This window comes from Xiphophorus maculatus, chromosome 18 (assembly GCF_002775205.1).
Source record: "Xiphophorus maculatus strain JP 163 A chromosome 18, X_maculatus-5.0-male, whole genome shotgun sequence".
Lineage (NCBI taxonomy): Eukaryota > Metazoa > Chordata > Actinopteri > Cyprinodontiformes > Poeciliidae > Xiphophorus > Xiphophorus maculatus.
Genome location: NC_036460.1, coordinates 3,428,646 through 3,447,140, shown reverse-complemented (window position 1 = coordinate 3,447,140; position 18,495 = coordinate 3,428,646). Strand labels below are relative to the sequence as shown.

General features: G+C 35.9%; 2 protein-coding genes and 1 non-coding gene across 3 annotated transcripts in view; 1 reads left to right on the top strand and 2 right to left on the bottom strand.

Annotated features, from left to right (window-relative positions):
- The window catches only part of eml2 (echinoderm microtubule associated protein like 2), a 35,878-nt gene extending 31,360 nt beyond the window's left edge, over window positions 1–4,518 (bottom strand). The window contains exon 1 of the mRNA XM_005811392.2: window positions 4,253–4,518. Coding sequence (XP_005811449.2) covers window positions 4,253–4,469 — 217 coding nt within the window. The 5' untranslated portion in view covers window positions 4,470–4,518. The remainder of the gene's footprint in view (window positions 1–4,252) is intronic.
- LOC111612100 lies at window positions 2,089–2,278 on the bottom strand. The gene has a single exon (XR_002754404.1). It is a non-coding gene; the product is annotated as a U2 spliceosomal RNA (small nuclear RNA).
- A 2,514-nt stretch (window positions 4,519–7,032) lies between the features above and the next one.
- On the top strand, window positions 7,033–12,281 carry rhbdd1 (rhomboid domain containing 1). The gene is made up of 8 exons (XM_005811394.3): window positions 7,033–7,270; window positions 8,470–8,634; window positions 8,992–9,271; window positions 9,350–9,482; window positions 10,963–11,051; window positions 11,284–11,346; window positions 11,902–12,036; window positions 12,111–12,281. Exons 2-8 carry the CDS (start codon window positions 8,482–8,484, stop codon window positions 12,209–12,211), a joined length of 954 nt encoding a protein of 317 aa, XP_005811451.1. The 5' UTR covers window positions 7,033–7,270; window positions 8,470–8,481; the 3' UTR covers window positions 12,212–12,281.
- Window positions 12,282–18,495: the final 6,214 nt, after the last annotated feature.

The window sequence follows — 18,495 nt, the reverse complement described above, 5'->3', positions numbered from 1 at the left end:
GCTGCTCTGTGAGATGTAAGTTTGGAAGCTTGGAAATTGCAGCTTGGAGGCGGAGCTGCGCCTCGAAGGCGGGGCTAGGTCCAACCAGGCATTTTGCACAGTTGAATGGTTGCCATGGAAATTAAAGGATTTCTCAAACATGCATGAAAGAATCAAAGCAACACTCCAGATTTGGTTTTGATGACTGAATAACATTACAACATGATGTAAAGCTAAAAATAAAGTCAGTTTTACAAATTACTGTACCTTTAAAAAACCCAAAACTGAGAGAATTTTTACTTTTACTATTTTCTCCACTGTTGGTTCCATGACGGAATCAAGAAATATCAATAAAAATCTAAATACGAGTATTTCACACAGTAACCGCATTGCCTAAAAGACACTGCAAAAAAGTTGTCCGTTGATTTTTTTAATCTTCACTTTTATCGTTACCACAATAAATATGTCAAACTTGACCTGCTGGTGTCATAGCAGTGAAAGGAGGTTCTAGAAAGTACCGACTCAGAGATTAACACAGAGGAAGTGTGTAGAGGTATAAACATTTTACTCTGCTAGTCCAAAACCCAATGCCTAATTTAACTGTCTCACTTCTCCTTTGATGCTCTAGATATGATAAATATCCAAATTCTTCACGCATTTGCATGTAATGCTTCATGAGAATCAGGATATTGAAGATGCAAACTTGCCAGGGAGGATAAGGAAACCAGTAACTCCACCACCGGCAGCCATAACAACCTTGATGATAAGAACTATTTATTACTACATTTCTGGGTAAATGTGTTACTGTGGCTGTGTCTCTCTCAGCAATAATAGACCCACAAACAGAAATGCTGCTCTTGAAAATCATTCCCATTTATAATACGCTTCTTTAGGACAGCAGCCACATGAAAAAGTGTGATTTGTAACACTAAGCAGCACACAGTAACTGCATCTAATCATATTTTCAATTTTATCGATGCAAAGGAAAAAATAGGAAAGCTAACAATCCCGACAATACGGACAGTTTTGGGGTTTTAAAACATCATCAATTGTTTTAAAACCCCAAAACAATTGGGGTAAGAATCATAATTCTTACCTTGAAAAGATATTTATCAAGATAAATGATAAACGATAGGATAAATGCTCAACCCAATGTCAAAGACATACAAACATTTGCTGTGTGTAGCTAAACGTCAGAAAGCTGAACTGAGTTGCTAATGTTTGTGGTGCTAACAACTATTAACAACACAAGCCAATGGCATATTGCTAGTTTGATAGTATTACAGTAAATATCCGATATTTATCTCAGTATTTCACAGAGGTAGAGTACTCAAAAACTGTAATCAAGTAACAGTTGTTTATAATTTAAGAACGAGGCAAGAGCTAGTTCTAATCTCATGGCTTGTTTGTTATTGTCATAGCAACCCCATAGCAACTGTTATGGCAGTTTGTTTTTGGTGCCTACCAAGATGGCCGCCAAAGTTCCCAGAGGTGTGAGGTCACATGAGAACTATGCATTGTGTTAATTCACCCACCATGACAGGTTCTAAAGTAAAACACACTAAAAAAAAGTCCAGACTTTGACTATGTCGTTCCCAAAACCTTCAATTTGTTCTTTTCTTTTTGAGCCATTCAGAGGTGGATTTGATTTGCAACATCCTCCTGATAAATAGGTTCAAAGATTCCAGAAGTTCAGGCAGACTGTCTCTGATACGAAGAAGAAAAGCAACCGCAAATCCATCGTATAGATTTGTCTGCATAAAGTACTTTTTCTGAAATGTTGTTAGTTTTTCAGCAGTTGTAGCTGACTGAGCAACTTCCACTTCGGTCCCATCGCTGAACATTAGCAGAAATGACAACAACAAAAAAACCAAGTAAATAATTAATTAAGCAAATAAATTTCAAACAACAGATACACGATCAGAAGACAATCAATATTTTCTTCATGGTTTGTTTATATATTTTAAACATATTGAAAAGTTATCAGCTTTGACAAGTAACTGGAAATAACTGGTAAAAACATCCACAAATTAGTTTAGACAAAACTTTGATCTTTATCATTAATTCTTAATCTGTTGTACTCAATAGCATTGTTATTTAACAGCATAATGGAGGTGCACTGTACCTGGAGATACTGCAATACCAGGACAATGCATGGAGTGGATGAGGCAAGCCCCAGATCCAGCTCCTTGTTCCAAAAATCAATTTAATATTTGGTCCTCGTGTAGAGGACTATCAGATATTAAACTGATAAGAACAGAATTTACACTTGATCTGAGCCAAAAGGCCGAGAAGCGATACCACATAACTGGGGAGGAAACCATTTCTTCCAGGCCGAGCTCAGTGTAACTCACGGTTCGGAAACTTTTAAATTAATTTAAAGCTTTAGCAGCAACAGAAACAGAGGTATATTTATTTTATGATGACCCGGTAGTTTTAGTATTAGTATGTCGCGGGATATTAAACTCAATCAGTCAACTGAAGGAAAATATCCGGGTTTACATGAAACCACGTGGTGCGCGTTCGTCCAATAGGAGGCGGAGAAGCGAATGCGACTACCAATTTAGTTTCACATAACACATAAACGTACGTGACGATATTTTTTTTTTCGCTGTTTAATTCCAGTTACTTAAATAAAGTTTTCCAGAAGGGCTAAATTAAGTTTATAACCCACCAAGTAATTGATATATGACACTAAATAATATTTATATCGACAAAAGTAACTCATAACGGGCCCAATGGCAGCAAGGAGAGGCTCTTACACCAAATACCAACCCGTTAATAACTTGTTAAATATTCCCAGGAACCTTTAAAAAATAAACTTTAGTAAAAATGTACAGCAAGCCCAGACGTAACCTGCACACATAAGTCACCTCCAACCAACCAACCAACCAACCAACCAACCAACACTACCAGAAGGTAACACACTCAGTCCGATATATTAAAACTTTCACTTAGTTTACCTCATTAAAACTACCAACGACACTCCGACGGCGGTATTATGTTGCAAACAACAACAACAACAACAAAACTGTCACAACTGCTGTTAAACCTTTGGAAATTAATGTTATAGGAGAAACAAGTACAACGAAAACATTTGCATCGTAATTATAGCTGTAATAATGCGAATGCAACTACATTTGTATACAACACACACTTTCAGGCAGAAGATAAACTGAAACTCACCAGGAAACGTCGCTTTACTTCTTGGATTGATGTTGGAAAATGAGCTAAGCTAACGATCAATTAACCTAGCCTTCGGTACGCGCATGCGCAGACGACATACCCAGCGGCTTTACACAAGCGCAAACAAAGAAAGGCTAAAAATAAATTATCATAACCCGGAAGAGTTTTTAGTACACAGTATTCACAAACTTCTCCTTATTAGTTTTATTAACAATCCCCTTGTGAAACGAGTTGTGTGGCGTTTTTACACTTGAGATTAGATTTATTTATTTATTAAATAATAATTTAGAGACACGTAGACACTTTTTCTACAAGTCACCTCTAATAAATAAACTGAAAAAACATTTTAAAAATTACTTTCTATTTTTAAATACTGTTTAGTTGAATTATTATAGATTAAAAATAATAACACAAATTACCCGTACCTGTGATATTTTGATTGGTTATTTTAAGATTAATTTTCAGATTAATTGTGCTAAACTCTATTTTGAAATTCCCTGATTTAAAAAGTTAAAACGTACAATAAAATACTATCAATACCACAGTATCTTATTTTAAATTGATTATTTTAAGATTCATTTTCAGATCAACTGTGTTTACTAACCAAATATGTATTTATTCTGATTCAAATATTAGAAACAAACAGAAACACGAAAAATATTACCAATACATTTATTTTAAGATTAGTTTTCAGAATAATTGGGCTTACTAACCAAACTTTAATTCAATTTAAATATTAGAAACACATGAAAACAAAAAATAATAATTCAAAAGAAAATAACTTTCTATTCTAAAACAGATTAGAAAACTAAAATATAATTTAAAAAATATTACCAATGGACTGTTTTTAAATGATTGTTTAATGATTATTTTTTTAAATGTATTGTGCAAACTAAACCAAATATATATATAATCCATATCAATATTTTAATTACATAAGTAAATGCAATATAGAACAAGAGTTCTAAAAGTAGTGAGTAAATGTACACCGAATAAAATAAGTTAATTTAAAAAATGTGTGTGAATGTTCGTGTTTCCTTGAAGCCACCAGGTGTGTACGTGTTGCCGGAGGTGACAGGCGGCTCACCGTTGTTGCAGTACTGTAGCAGCAGGTTGGTGCTGTCACACAGGCTCCCACACGAAGCGATCCTCTCCGACATCCTTCCCCGCTCCTCTCCTCTGCCGTCCCTGTCCGCGGCTCCTCCGGCTCTCGGCGGACTCCCCCGTCCTCCCTTCGCTTTTCTCCGCCTCGTCTTCACGCCCTCACCGCTTCCCGTCTCCCCCACATCCATAAACATCCACATTCACACCTTCACCTGCCTCCGCTGCCTCTGCTTCTCCCGCTCCAGCTTCACAGCCAGCGGCAAGCCGACGTTTTTATTACAGACCCACTTCCGTTTCTTACTTTCAAATTAAAAGCATGCCGCTTCTGTTTTGACCGTACTTTGGGATCCTCCTTCCATTGGAATACAAAAATGGCAGCGTTCTGAACAGACTCAACATAATGCTGCCACCGCCATGTTTCATAGTTTTCTTAGGTGTGAAAGAATGCCTATAAATAAACCACTATTTAGAACATTTATGAAAAATAACATGCAAAAAAACGTTGAATCCCATAATTTTTTTATCTCAAATTTTTCATCATAATTTTTGTTTTCTGCTTTTCATTATCTTTTAAATAAATTATAAATTAAAATAACTTAATCATTTTCTAATAATTTGAAAGTCAAATTCATCAAGCAAGCAATAAATGGAAAAGTTGCTTGTGAGAAAAAGGCCAAATGAGCAGTCCTGCTGCATAAAATAAATAAATAAGTAAATATATAAATAATGGGAATAAAATGAAATGTCTGAGATTAATATAAAATATTTCATAGTTTAATGTCATTAAGAGAGGGGATTGTGTCAACCACAGAAATCATGGCCATCTAAAATCAGAAGGTATGAAGCAAATTTATGCTAAATGAATGTAATAATTGAATAAAAATCATTCTAAAATGTATGCTTTTTTATGCATTTTGTAGCATTGTGTGTGGGCTTGCAAAGGAGGCCAGAGGTTAATAACCAGAGGTTAACGATTCTCCCAACTCGTTTAAATCTGCGATTCCCATTCATAGGTCACTTTGGTTTTTGGACTCTCCTGTTCTGTTAAACAAATCTTTTCAATGCTGGCACAAAATACCAGCTGAAATCAATAATAATTCATGACCAAATGTGATTATAGGCTTTGTCAAGTTAAAAGAAATTTTTGAAAATTTCAGCACTTCTTTAAAAAAATGTCTCCTTATTTATATTTAAAAAGATGTGCACAAATTGTCACTTAAAAAAACTTATTTTGTTGAATATCATAGAAAACCTACATTTCAGGTGTTTTTTTTTTCAATCTTTGATTATGTTTCTAATAGATTGTATTTAATCATAAAATATCATGTTAAAATGTTAAAACTATTTATTTGGTTGCAATTTCATTCATTCACATAATTAGAAAGGTTTTATTTTGAAAATCCGACCATTCCATTTCCGGTTTCCCTCGTTAACTACGGTTAGCTTACGGAAATGTCTTCCTCTATCTACCCTCCCTGTCGGTGTTTCTATAGCAACAGCTTCTCCGCCAGCTTAGCTGCTTGACCATTGGAGGCAGAAAAGGTTGAGGCTTGGAAAAGTGTGCGTCCAAATTACGTAACAAGCGGGTGAGTGAGGTTTCAGTCTCTGAGAGGCCAAATGTAATCTCGGTGTTGTGGTTTTGTTCTTTTATTTTAGTTCACTCATTCATTCATAGGCGCTCCCTAATCAATTTAAAATAGGAGTAGCTGCTGCTTCTACATCAATTATTAAACAAAATTTGTTTATTTTCAATCAACTATAATCATTTCTCTATATGCCAGGCCAAATCCTATATTTTTAAGTTTAAATGATTTAGACAGCTTGGTGCACATAGGGGCGTTATGGCAGATCCTTCCTCCCAGCAGCACTGCTCCCAGCAAACTCAAGAGATGTTTTGCATCCCTGCTGATATTTGTGCAGTTTTTCTAATCTCAAATAACATCCCTGCCTTTATTTTCACATCCCTTGACCGAAGGGAGGTGAAGAGTCCCAAAGAGTCTTTCTAATCTCCTGTAGCCTCTTTGTGTTTTCTATGCACAAATACACACATCTTGTACATTGACTGGAAAATATGTTAATTCTGGTCTGAACAACTTTTTATTACTTTATCATTGCTTTTCTTTATTTTGGCACTGTAATGTAGTGTTTCTTTTTGTTTTATGAAAGGCACTTTGAACTACTTGTTGCTACATAAGTAGGAAATAAAAAGGGACAGAAACTTAAAAATAAATAAATAATATGTTTATTAAATACACTGTATTAAAATGACAGTATATTGTGTGTTTATGCTACACTTGAGGTTAGTGATAGTTCATGGGATTTTATTATGCATGATATATAAAATGACCAACTTATAGCATATAAAAATTAATTTCTTGTTTTTGAAATTTTTTTTCAAATATCTGCAGGAGAGACGGAATAATTTCTAAATAAACAAATTAAGTAAAAAATAAATAAAATCCATTCTAATTCATAGTTTTTGTTTTATGTTTCAAACAAAACACAAAACTTTATTAAAAGTTATTCTACAATAACGTTTAATTATTAAACTTTTATTAATTGAGTTTAAACATTATTTCTATTTTACAGTTATTCGTATTGCCGTTAATTATGTTGACTTCAATGGTAAAGAACTCCCGTTGTTTTTCGGGATTTCTACAAACTATTTACGGTCACACACGCTTTGCATTGACGTCATCAGCACCCTCCCTGAACTCCGTAATGCGCCTGCGCCGTTACGTAGTGTTGTTATTGTCACGTGACCATTCCTAACTCCAGCCGCTGCTTGAAAGTGCTCGAAGTTATGATGAAACCAGGAGAAATGAAAGGTTCTGACTTGTGGCCGAGAGGTTTATTAGTTAAACTTCACTCCGTCGGTCTGTGTTAAGTTTCCTCTCAGTCTTTTCTGGTGAAAAGCCGCTTTAAACCAGAAGCTAACTTTACTGTCGGTGGGGTTAGCATTAGCCGAAGCGCCTTCAACGGAGGAAGAACTGAACTCACAGTGAGTACAACTAACTTTTATGTTTCTGTTTAAGCTAAGAAAAAAGTGGTTGAAGAAAATGAGAGGAAGAAATATCAACAGTTGTTAGACCGAGTTAATATTTTTCAAACCGCTCATTTGTGAGTGTTTGTCTAAAGTGGCTACACACCAAAGTTTTGATGAAATAAAAAACTCTTCAACAGTAAAGGAATTAATTACAGTAATCGGATATGTATCTGGCCGTTTTAACATAAAACCGGTTTCACCACACTTACATTTCAAATACTTAAGATTAGTTTATGACTAAATGTATTAATTAAGATATCCAATTGTATTTTGTCTACACGCAATACCTATTTGAGAAATATCTAATTACATTCTGACTTGTATAAGTAACGTCAGATTCACTTTTTGATCTGATTTGTCATAATTCCAATTAAACGTATCTTAAATGTACGTATAGACACGTGATATACAAGATCAAACAAGCGCAAATTAAATTTAAAAAGCAAATAATGACTCAGCAAAACTAACTTAGAGATTAGTTCAAAGTTTGGCAATAAATCAGTTGCATGATAAATTACAGTGAACTCAATCAACTAATTAAAAACTGGATGACAAAAGACTTTAGTCAGCTCGTTTTTTTAAAATGACAATTTTGTTTACATAGACTTCATAATTCGTTTTTTATTTGTTATTTCTGTTGTTTATTTATTTTGGATATTTAAATTATCTGCCAGTTCCAGTGTTAAATGTTCAGTAGAATTTAAAATGTATTTAAAATAATCTCAAGACAACAATAGTGTCGTTTATTGCAATAACTTCTGGGACAATTTATCGTCCAGTATAAATTTGTTATTGTGACAGTCCTAGTCAAAGTTTCCTTTTAAAATATCTCCAGATGAATTAGAGATATGTTGACCATTAACAGCTTTTCTACGTCAGATATCTTCAATCAACATTCTGAATATTATGCTGCGTTTTGTTTTGTCAAAATGTTACAGATTTATGTAACAAAACATGCTGACAGTGTCACTTTTAGCTTTTCGGAGCTGTTTTTCAGAGTGTTAGGTTTGCAGATTTCAGGTTTGGTCCCCATTCAAACCGAGTTTATTGGGCTATTCGGTGTGAAAACATCCTTAAAGAGCGCCTGCTCTGCTCTGCTTTGTCTGGTTCGTAACGTCGGCCATGGTTGAAGTCGTGTTGCTGCTTCCTGTCAGGCTGGCTTCAGGATGAACAGGAGATCGAGGTCGTCCCATCTGGGCTTGCTGATGCTGGGCTCCCAGCTGCTCCAGGTGGGCCTGGACAACATCCCCCCGGTCACTCTGGCTGTCCTGGCTCTCAACGTTTACCTTTACCTCTTCCCAGCAGCTCCGCTCCTGAGGGTAAATAACTAATCCACACATCCAAACATTTAAAAACAAAACGATGTGTTTTTTTTTTCATTTACTGAATTGTCCTTGGTGGTTTAGTTGACAGAAATATTCACCATTTTGCATGATTTCTAAAAGAAACGCACTGATCCGATATTAATATCTGTATTAATTCTTCAATTTATTGGTAGTTTAATTGCTTGGAACTGAATTACTCTTGGTGCAAAGTAATTAAATAAATGTGTAAATCATCACATTTATGTCTGTTTAAAAAGTCAGGTCAGCTGTTTTTCTGCATCAGACCAGCCAATACCTCAGAAGTGGAAGAAGTGGATCGGTTCACCCTTAATTTGTTTTGTTTATTCCCAGACCTGTGTGAGCGTCCAGCAGGCGTACTGGCAGGGTGAATGGCGGCGGCTGCTCCTGTCGCCGTTCCACCACGCCGACGACTGGCATCTGTACTTCAACATGGTGTCTCTGCTGTGGAAAGGGATGAACTTGGAGCGGCGGCTGGGCACGGCCTGGTTCATATACGTTCTGTCCGTCTTCTCCGTGCTCACCGGGGCGGTGTACCTACTGCTGGAGGGGCTGCTAACAGAGCTAGCTGACGACCAGTCCTACAGCCAGGCCTGCGCTGTCGGCTTCTCTGGTACGAGTAGATCTACGGGTTTCTGAGTGGAAACATTTGGGTCCTCTTCACTGCTTGGTTTTTATGTTTTATTTCCAGGTGTGCTGTTTGCGCTGAAGGTGCTGAATAACCACTACCACCCCGGCAGCGTGACATACGTGATGGGGCTGCCGGTGGCTAGCCGCTACGCCAGCTGGGTGGAGCTCATTCTGATCCACTTAACGGCACCTGGGTGAGTGTAAGAGAAAACATCCTGGATTCTGGAACCACTTCCCCAGATTAGACTCATAAAGATGCTTTTTAATCCCAGTAAAACCAGTTTAAACAACTTTCTAATCATTAACTAAGCCTTCTTCTCACTTTAACTCTGTATTTTATAACTCTGAAACACTTTAAGTTCCACTTTCCACTAGTTTATTTCCAGTTTATTTTTTTATTAATTTATTTAAACATAATGCTGCACTAAATGATATCCTATTCAAATTTCTAAAGATGCTTTTTATTAACTGCACTGTTGGATTTGATCCACTAGATGGAGCCGTTTCACGTGTTTAATAATATATATTATAGACTTAAAAAACATTTTTGTCCTCAGTCCTGATAAATTAAAACCATTTAGTCAAAAATCTAAACTGACCTTTTAATAAAAACAGCTTATTGTTTTTGATAAATATCTATTGTTAGACGTTTATTTTTTTTAAGAGTAATTTCATGTAATTTTTTAGGTTTAAAAATATAGAAATATATAAAAATTGTGCAAAAAATAAAAATGTTCTTTTATTGGTTGTTGATATTTGTTAATTTTCTTTTTTAACTGAATGACAAGAAAAATTATTACTGCTAATTACGGCTACAGCTAAGGATTATTTCAGTAATCGAGTAATCTATTGATTATTCTGATGAATTGTTGAAACTTAATGCAATTGTTCCATGAAAAAAAACTGTATTTTTTTATTACAAGGGTTTTATTTTGAAAATGAGACTTTTTCTCAAGTAGATTAGCCTGAAAACAATATAAAGATAACATTTTTATTCAACTTTTATTAAACCAGGTAAGCTATTAAAAACAAGTTCTTATTTACAATAGAGACGTGACATTTTAAGGGTTAAATAAATAAATACATTGCATTTCTTTATCCATTTGTAGAATCTTTCACTTATGATTTGGGAAAAATATATTTTCTACCAGTGGAACTTTTTTTTTTTTATCAGTATTAAGGTATTATTGACTTAAAACAAGCTCATATATTTTGCTGAAAAGTTATGTGTAAATTAGTTTTGTCTTATTTCAATTGTACTAAGACATTTACACCAGAAACTGGAGTAAAATGACTTGATAATATTTAGTGTTTGCAGTGAAATCCTGAGCTTTGGAAATGTTCTGCTGGGAACCATTAAATCCAGGAAGTGTTTGATTCCCAGAACCACGAATGGAGAAGCTGCATTCAGCTTCTGTGCAACACAGATCTGGAACAGAAAACTGAAAAACAGCCGAAACACTGAGTTCCTTTAAATCTGGAGTAAAAACCCAAATGTTTAGAGTTGCTAATGAAACACTGACCAACATTTTAATGTGTGATGATGATATTTAACTAAATGTAATGTTTCAATTGTTGATTTTTGTGTTTTTATGATGTAAAGCACTTTGACCTGCCCTGAGGCTGAAACCATTGATTGATTGATTGATTGATCCGTGTCTGCTGCTCCTCCAGGACTTCGTTTGTGGGTCACCTGGCAGGGATCCTGGTGGGTTTGCTCTACACGTCCGGACCGCTCAACAGAATCATGAGGAAATGTGCAGGTTTGACTTCATTTAGCCGTTTTCTCTTCTTTAAAACCTTCAATCTGACTCTGAGGAGACGCCGCGGCTCAAACACATCAGCTCTTAAATATGTTCAAAGTTTTAAATTCATTTGATTAGAAATTGACTCATTTATCATAACCGGGTCTTTCAGTTTGATTAGACAGTTTTAAGAGTAACTTACTGGTTTTACTGGTTTCACTTGATTCTTCTGTTTCTGTGTTTTCTCCAGATTTGTTCATATCAAACGAACACGGATCACATCGCAACTACTACAGATCTTCCGGCACATCAGGTACCAGAGCATGCTGGGAAATATTTCATAAAATATGAAAATAAAGTCATAATATTACCAGGATAAAGTGGTAACATTATGTTTTTCTTCTGTAACTTTATTCTCATAAAATTGACTTAATTAGTGAAATATTATGGATTTATTCTTGCATGATTTTATTGTCATAATTTTATAACTTTATTCTCATAATCTTCTGACTATTTTTGTAAATTTCTAACTTTATTCTGCTAATTTTATCATTTTATTTTTGTTTGACTTTCATTGATGTAATATTATAAATTTATTCTCATATTATTACGACTTTGTTTTCGCAATTTTATGTCTTTATTCTTGAAAAGTTTAAGATTTTATTCTACTAAGAGTTGAATTTTGTAATTTTATTACTTTATTATCATATTATTTTCTTCATTTCTGTTTGACTTCCATTTTTGTGGTATTATGAATTTATTCTCTTAATTTTATGACATTTTCTCAGAAGATTTTGACATTATTCTCATAATTTTGTCTTTTATTTATCTTTTTCTTATCATGGCCCTCATTCTCTCACATATTCAGGTTATGCTGGCCAGAGTGGAGTACACTATGGATACTTTCATGACCCCCCAGGTTACCACACGGCGTCGTACACCGGCGGGTTGACGGAGGAGCAGCAGCTGGAGGCGGCCATCAGAAACAGTCTGGACGACCGAGGTGAGACGCTCTGAACTCTGGACTCCTCACCTGAAAGAAACACACCTGACGTTACTTCCTGCTCATTCTCTCAGGACGAGGCAATGACCGACGAGGTCGTCCGTATCGCGACTCCTCTGATGATGTCAGCGCCGAGGAGATGAGGTGGAGGAGGAGGAGGCGGTTCGACAGCTGAACTCTGGTTCTGGTTTTGGTGGAAGGAGGAACAGACTGAGGAGGATCGCTCTGAATAAAGCGATCAAACGTCGGCGTTTCACCACCTTCTGTTCTTTCCTGAGTCTGTTATTAATGAGCCAAAGAGAGCCGATTCTGAGCTTATATATTTTGTTAAAACCAGAAGACGTGCAGCTTCTGAGCTTCGACTGCAGGACCAACTTTGGAGGTAAAAGTGAAAAGAAGATTTCTGTTCCTTTTTAACTTAAACTGAACTCTGGTTGGTTTGGACAGTTTGCTTATAAAAATCAAACATTTTCCAGTTTCATATCAGACTGTCTGTTAGACAGACTGATATATAAAAAACAGAGGAATAAATGTCTGAGAAAATAAACTCTGAAAGTCTGAAATCAGTCTCAGATTTCTAGAAAAAAACCCATTTCTGACTCAAAATTTTGGGAGAAACTCAAATTCTCAGATTAATCTAAGAAATTGTATAGAAAAACCTACATTTCTGAGTTTGAAAAGTCAAAAAACTTGCAGAAATTTCTGAGTTCTTTCTGAGATTTTAGGTTTTTCTAGAAAAAAATGTGACTTTTCAAACTCAGAAATTTCTGAATTTTTATCTGGGTAATTTCTAAAAAAAAAAAACCAAACAAACAATTTTTACAGAAAATTTCTCAGAAATACCTGACTGTAGAAAATTTTTATGAAATTTCTCTTTTTTTCTAGAAATTTTCTCATAAAATTGTTGTCTTTTTGTAGAAAATTTTCCAGAAACTTGGCTTTTTTCTAGAAAATCAGATTTTTTTCTCAAAATTAAAAAAATTCGGACTTTTTAATATAAAAGTAATTTTTCAAGTAATTACAATATGATTTTTTTTTTCTAGAAAATTCCCGAGAAATGTTTTTTTTCTAGAAAATTTGAGAGAGATTAATTTCACCAAATTAATTTCTCTTAATTTGGAGATGTACAATTAACTTTTTTTCTTTTTTTCTGGCTGTTGCCATCAAATAAAGCTGCAGCTCTTCCTCTTGCTGTTTGTGAATTCTCAAATGATTTTTCTTTAATTTTCTGATTATTTATTTTTGTGACAAATTGTCACAGAACATCTTGAAAAGGCCATAGAATAAATGTCGTTTTGCAGTAGCAAAGTCTCACACTGATTTAATTTAACCAAAATTTTAAGTCTGCCTTTAAATGCAGCGTGTTTATTAGTCTAGAAAAGTTTTGATACTGAAAAAAAAATTTGAACCTGTGAAAATAATTTTTTTATCTGAAAATAATGTGTTAATCTACTATTCATATTCAAGATGTTTTTCTTTCAGTCTCAATTTTTTTTTCTTTTGAACAAACTTTTTGGCCCCAATTTAGCTCCATATAGATGTTCTGGACATGTTAGCAACGTTAAACTGAGTGATTTTTGTTTATTATTGAAACATGGAAGAAGCGAATGTAGCTCAGTTTGTATTGATTGTGATGCAAATTGGCATCCTTGAATAATTTGTTTTTAAAGTTACTGAATATATCAACATATTTTGACAAAAACTCTAATCTTGAGAAAAACGCACAGAAATGACAGCTGTAAAATAATCACAAATAATTAGAAGCAGTCACAGTTCATGGCTTCCAGCTTGTTGGCCACGGCAGTCTTTCTGTCAGGTTGGTTTAAACTGGTGGGGTGCCTGTCTGCTAGGTCTCCAAAGACAATATTTCAACTGATTTCCTTCTATCTGATGGACAAATCTAATAAATAGTCGATGTTTTGGCTCATACAGCAGCCTGGCTCTGCTCTGATTGCACACGCTTCCCACCCTCTGATCCCGTTGGAGAGAAAGTTGCCGCTCCAGTCAATCCTGTGTGAAGGTCAATTAGTCGTTGCCTTTGCAAGCTGAGATCACAGCGACTCCCACAGGAAAACCAAACGTGTTGTTGCATAAACGGAACAAGCTGCTGGTGTTAAAGCCGAGCATCAAATTCTGCTTAGCAACTGAAAAAGTGTCGCAGTGAATGAGCTGCAGACCGACGGGTCGCGTCTGAAGCGGATTTAATCTTTGCATGTTCTGATTGATCAGGAATCGATTCTGGATCGTTTCCACCAAGCCTCTCTTGTCTTTCTTAACCATCTTCCAGTTCTGATTATTTTTTTTATTCTAAAAGTTGCTGTCAAATAGAGAAATCTACTAAACATTTTTTTAATATAACAGATCTGTCTAATTTCTCACATTCCTTTAAGGTCAAGTAATGAAATTTTTTTTAAAGTAATATCAAAATTTGTTGAATTTTGAGGAATATTATATATATATATATATATATATATATATATATATATATATATATATATATATATATATATATATATATATATATATATATATATATTATAATTTTTTATTATGCTAGCTTTTTGGGACCCTAAGCAGCTGCTTAACTTGCATTATTCCTTGGACCAGCCCTGGTTTTAAGTGAATAAATCCATTAATATTTAGTACTAATTCATCTGACAAATTATTTAACGTATAAGACATTTTTACCATGTTAGGTGAAATAATGTCATTGAAAGTGGAACTTATTGACATAAAACAAGCTCTTACATTTTGCTGAAAGGTTTTTTTTATATATTTATATTTAAAGTGTTCAGAGACATTTTCACTGGAAAAAGAGCAGGAACTCCTTGGTGAGAGTTTCCGTTTTTACAGTGTGCCCCAGGTGATCGTGCGGCTTCACGTTTCTGCACCTGGTCGTCGCGTGGAAACGGTTTGCTGTGGAAACGGTTTGCTGTGGAAGCGGTTTGCTGTGGAAGCGGTTTGCTGTGGAAGCGGTTTGCTGTGGAAGCGGTTTGCTGTGGAAACGGTTTGCTGTGGAAGCGGTTTGCTGTGGAAACGGTTTGCTGTGGAAACGGTTTGCTGTGGAAACGGTTTGCTGTGGAAGCGGTTTGCTGTGGAAACGGTTTGCTGTGGAAACGGTTTGCTGTGGAAGCGTGAAGCTCACTTCACCTGACTGACGCTCACAGAAATGGAGCGGATTGGATCCGAACAGCAGAGCCTGAAGTTCTCTAGCAGGGGTCGGGTTCAGTTCAGCACCAAGCCGCGACCTCTTGACCTTTCCTCTCTACAACAATTCGAGAGGCTGAAGAGATGAGATAAAAATCAGCTCTCATCTACTCTTCGTCTCCCTGCTGTCACAGTCTTCCCCTCCGTTTCTTCTCTATTGCTTGAGGATTTTTCTCCCCTCTCTCTCTCTGCCTGTTCTCGCTGACTGATGTGTTTTTCTCTCTCAGTTCATCTCTGGTCTCACAGACCAAAGCAAAGGTTTTGATCTCACGCCGCTTCTTTTCTTCCTCCTCCTCCTCCTCCTCCTCACTCAGGCGCTCTGTGTCTTTGCGCCAGAGTTTCCTTCAGATCACAGTTGGTGATTCTCTCTGATTCTGGTTCTGTTCGGGTGACCCACTTCTGCAGTGAAACCAACGTTTCACCGCGTTGAGTCCAAACAACGGCTCCATCACCATGTCAATGTTACCATTACACCTGAAAATGAAACACACCTCATGTGCACAGCTCGGGAGTAACTAGTTACATTTAATAAATTACTTTTACTTTATCTACTTTCTAATCCAAATATCCTGAAATAAGACAAAACTAACTTACAAGTAATGTTACAGTAAATGGGAGTTTGTTTTAAGTCAATAATTCTTGAATATTTATGGTAAAGTTCTAGTCCCACTAGTAGAATATTCCGGCGTTACCTAGCAACCCCAGCCAAGCCCACCCCGTTACTTAGCAACCCAGTTCTTGTCCCACTGGCCAATTATCTGACTTAGAACTTGGGGAAAATGTCTTGTAGAACTTTTTCATCAATATTCAAGAATTATTGACTTAAAACAAGATCCTACGTTTTGCTGAGAAGTTACTTGAAAGTAGAGTAGGGAAGTAACTAGTTACATTTACTCAATTACATTTGCTAGAGTAACGTCTTTGGTGAAAATGTACTTTTAGCAGTATTTTTACTTTTAATTTTGCTTGAGTGACTTTATTATGAAGTATTTCTGCTCCTACTTGAGTAAAACTCTGGATTTTCTTCCCACTGAATGAAAACAAACAGGTTTTACCCAGAAATTCACCAGACAGACAAAGTTTATTATTGAAAGAAACTGATTTGGAAAATCTCTCTTTTGCCTGATTTAGCTATTTTTGTTACTTTTATGAATTATTGTCACTTGATTCTTAAAATGCCAAAATTTCCACTTAACTTTATATTTTATATTATAAATTACATCATCATTGCATCTGATGATGTAATTTTTAAATACGAAATGATTGCTAATCTGATCAGTTACTCAGTACTTGAATAGACTTTTTACCAAATACTTTTTTACTTTTACTTGAGTAATAATACGTTGAAGTAGTGACACTCTTACTTTAGTACAATCTTTGGGTTTTCTGCACTTGTGTTTATTCTTGGCCTGCAGTCCAGAAGTCGATCTGCGAATAAGAAAAACTAAAAACAATTTAGTTTTAGCTCAATCTCTGCAAAAACACAAAATCTTACCAAGTATTTTCAGCTGGTTTCTGGTGTAAATATCTCAATACACTTGAAATAAGACAAAAGTAACTTTTCAGCAAGATAAATGTTTGTTTTAGTGCAATTATTCCTTCATATTGATTAAAAAAATAGTTCTACTTCCACCGGCAGATTATTTCACTTTTCCCATGTTATTAGTTAAATAATCTGTCAATAAAAGCAATGTGTCTTCAGTAATTTTAAATAACTATTTACTTAAAACAAACTTCTTTATCTTGCTGAAAATTTACTTTTAAGTTACTTTTGTCTTTTGTCAGTGACCAGAGTTATGTTTCGTTGCCCCTCCCCCACCTGTTGAGGCTCACTCTCACCCACCTCCTCGTTTTAACATAATTTATTAAACGTGCATGAGATCAGTGACGGTTTCTGATCTGTTCCAGCTGAGGTTTGACCTTTTCTGGCAGGGAAACATAAATTCCTGCGTCCACCTCCTCCCGTCGCATTAATGAATGTTTCTGTGAAGAGGAGTGAAATCCCCCCGCAGTGATGAGGAAGAGCATTGTCTGCTGTTTCTGTAACAGACAATAGACTGTTGTTTAGAGTCAGCATGACATTTACTTGAGTAACTTAAAAATGTATTTTTAGGAGTAATTTTACTGCTGTGCTTTGAAGCATCATGGAGTATTTTTATTACTTGAGTAAAATTTCTGGATTTTCTTCCCTCTGAATGAGAACCAAACATGTTTTAACCAAAAATCCACCAGACACAGACTCACACCTGCAGTTTCTGTTAAAGTTTCTGATGTTTTTTATTGAAAGAAACTGATTTGGAAAATTTTTCTTTTGCCTGATTTTGTTATTTTTTGTTACTTTTATGAATTATTGTCATTTTGGTCTTTAAAACACCAAAATTTCCACTTAGCTTTATATTTTTCTTCCGTCTGACGATGTCATTTTTAAATATTAAATTATTGCTAATCTGATCAGTTACTCAGTTCTGGAGTAGACTTTTTTTACCAAATACTTCTTTACTTTTACTTGAGTAAAAATATGTTGAAGTAGTGACACTCTGGGCGTTAATGTCTGCAGTTGAAGGCCAGAAAAAAATCACTCCAGCGTCCGCAAACGGCCCCCGAGCCTCACTTTGGAGACCCCTGGCTTAATTATCTTTAATGCTGGAGTGTAAGTTTCTCTAAGAACAGTATTTTCTCTCTCAGTGTGATTTGAGCGGACACCTCCCCCCTCCCCGACCTGCTGCTGCGGAGGGAAACGTCCCCGGATCAGTCCAGAATCCCGATAGAAGGAGAGGAAACAAACAGCCGCAATAAACAAGAAGAGGGCGAGGAATAACAGGAAGACGTTTGGTGCCGGGAGGACTAGAGGGACAAAATGTGAAGAGAGGGGAGAAAGAAAAAGCAAGAAGGTCGCTTTAATTTTTTGCTCCTGTTTTGGCTGCTGCCGGTTTCCGGAGTGAATTTCTCAGAGGATGCTGCTGATGCTGCTGCTGCCGCATCTCTCCGAGCGCAGATAGCTCCTCACCATCCGCGCATCTGATAGTGATAAACGGCTAAAGGAGGAAGAGCAGGAAGGGGAGGAGGAGGAGGAGATGTTGGCTGGACCTTCAGAAGGATTTCCCTGAAGCATCTGTCCGCATCTCAGTCGCATCACTGCCGACTTCTCTCGGACGCGAAGGGAGAGGAACCCCAGAAGAAAAGCGCGGAAAATTTTCCTTTCTCCTCAATTATTCATCTGCTTTCTGCGCCCCGCACACACTGCTGTCTTTG

Coding starts and splice junctions, on each gene's coding strand:
- rhbdd1 (XM_005811394.3), top strand. CDS start 8,482: ATGAACAGGAGATCGAGGTCGTCCCATCTGGGCTTGCTGATGCTGGGC. Junction 9,272..9,349: donor CTGCGCTGTCGGCTTCTCTG/GTACGAGTAGAT, acceptor TTTTATTTCCAG/GTGTGCTGTTTGCGCTGAAG. Junction 12,037..12,110: donor AAACAGTCTGGACGACCGAG/GTGAGACGCTCT, acceptor TCATTCTCTCAG/GACGAGGCAATGACCGACGA.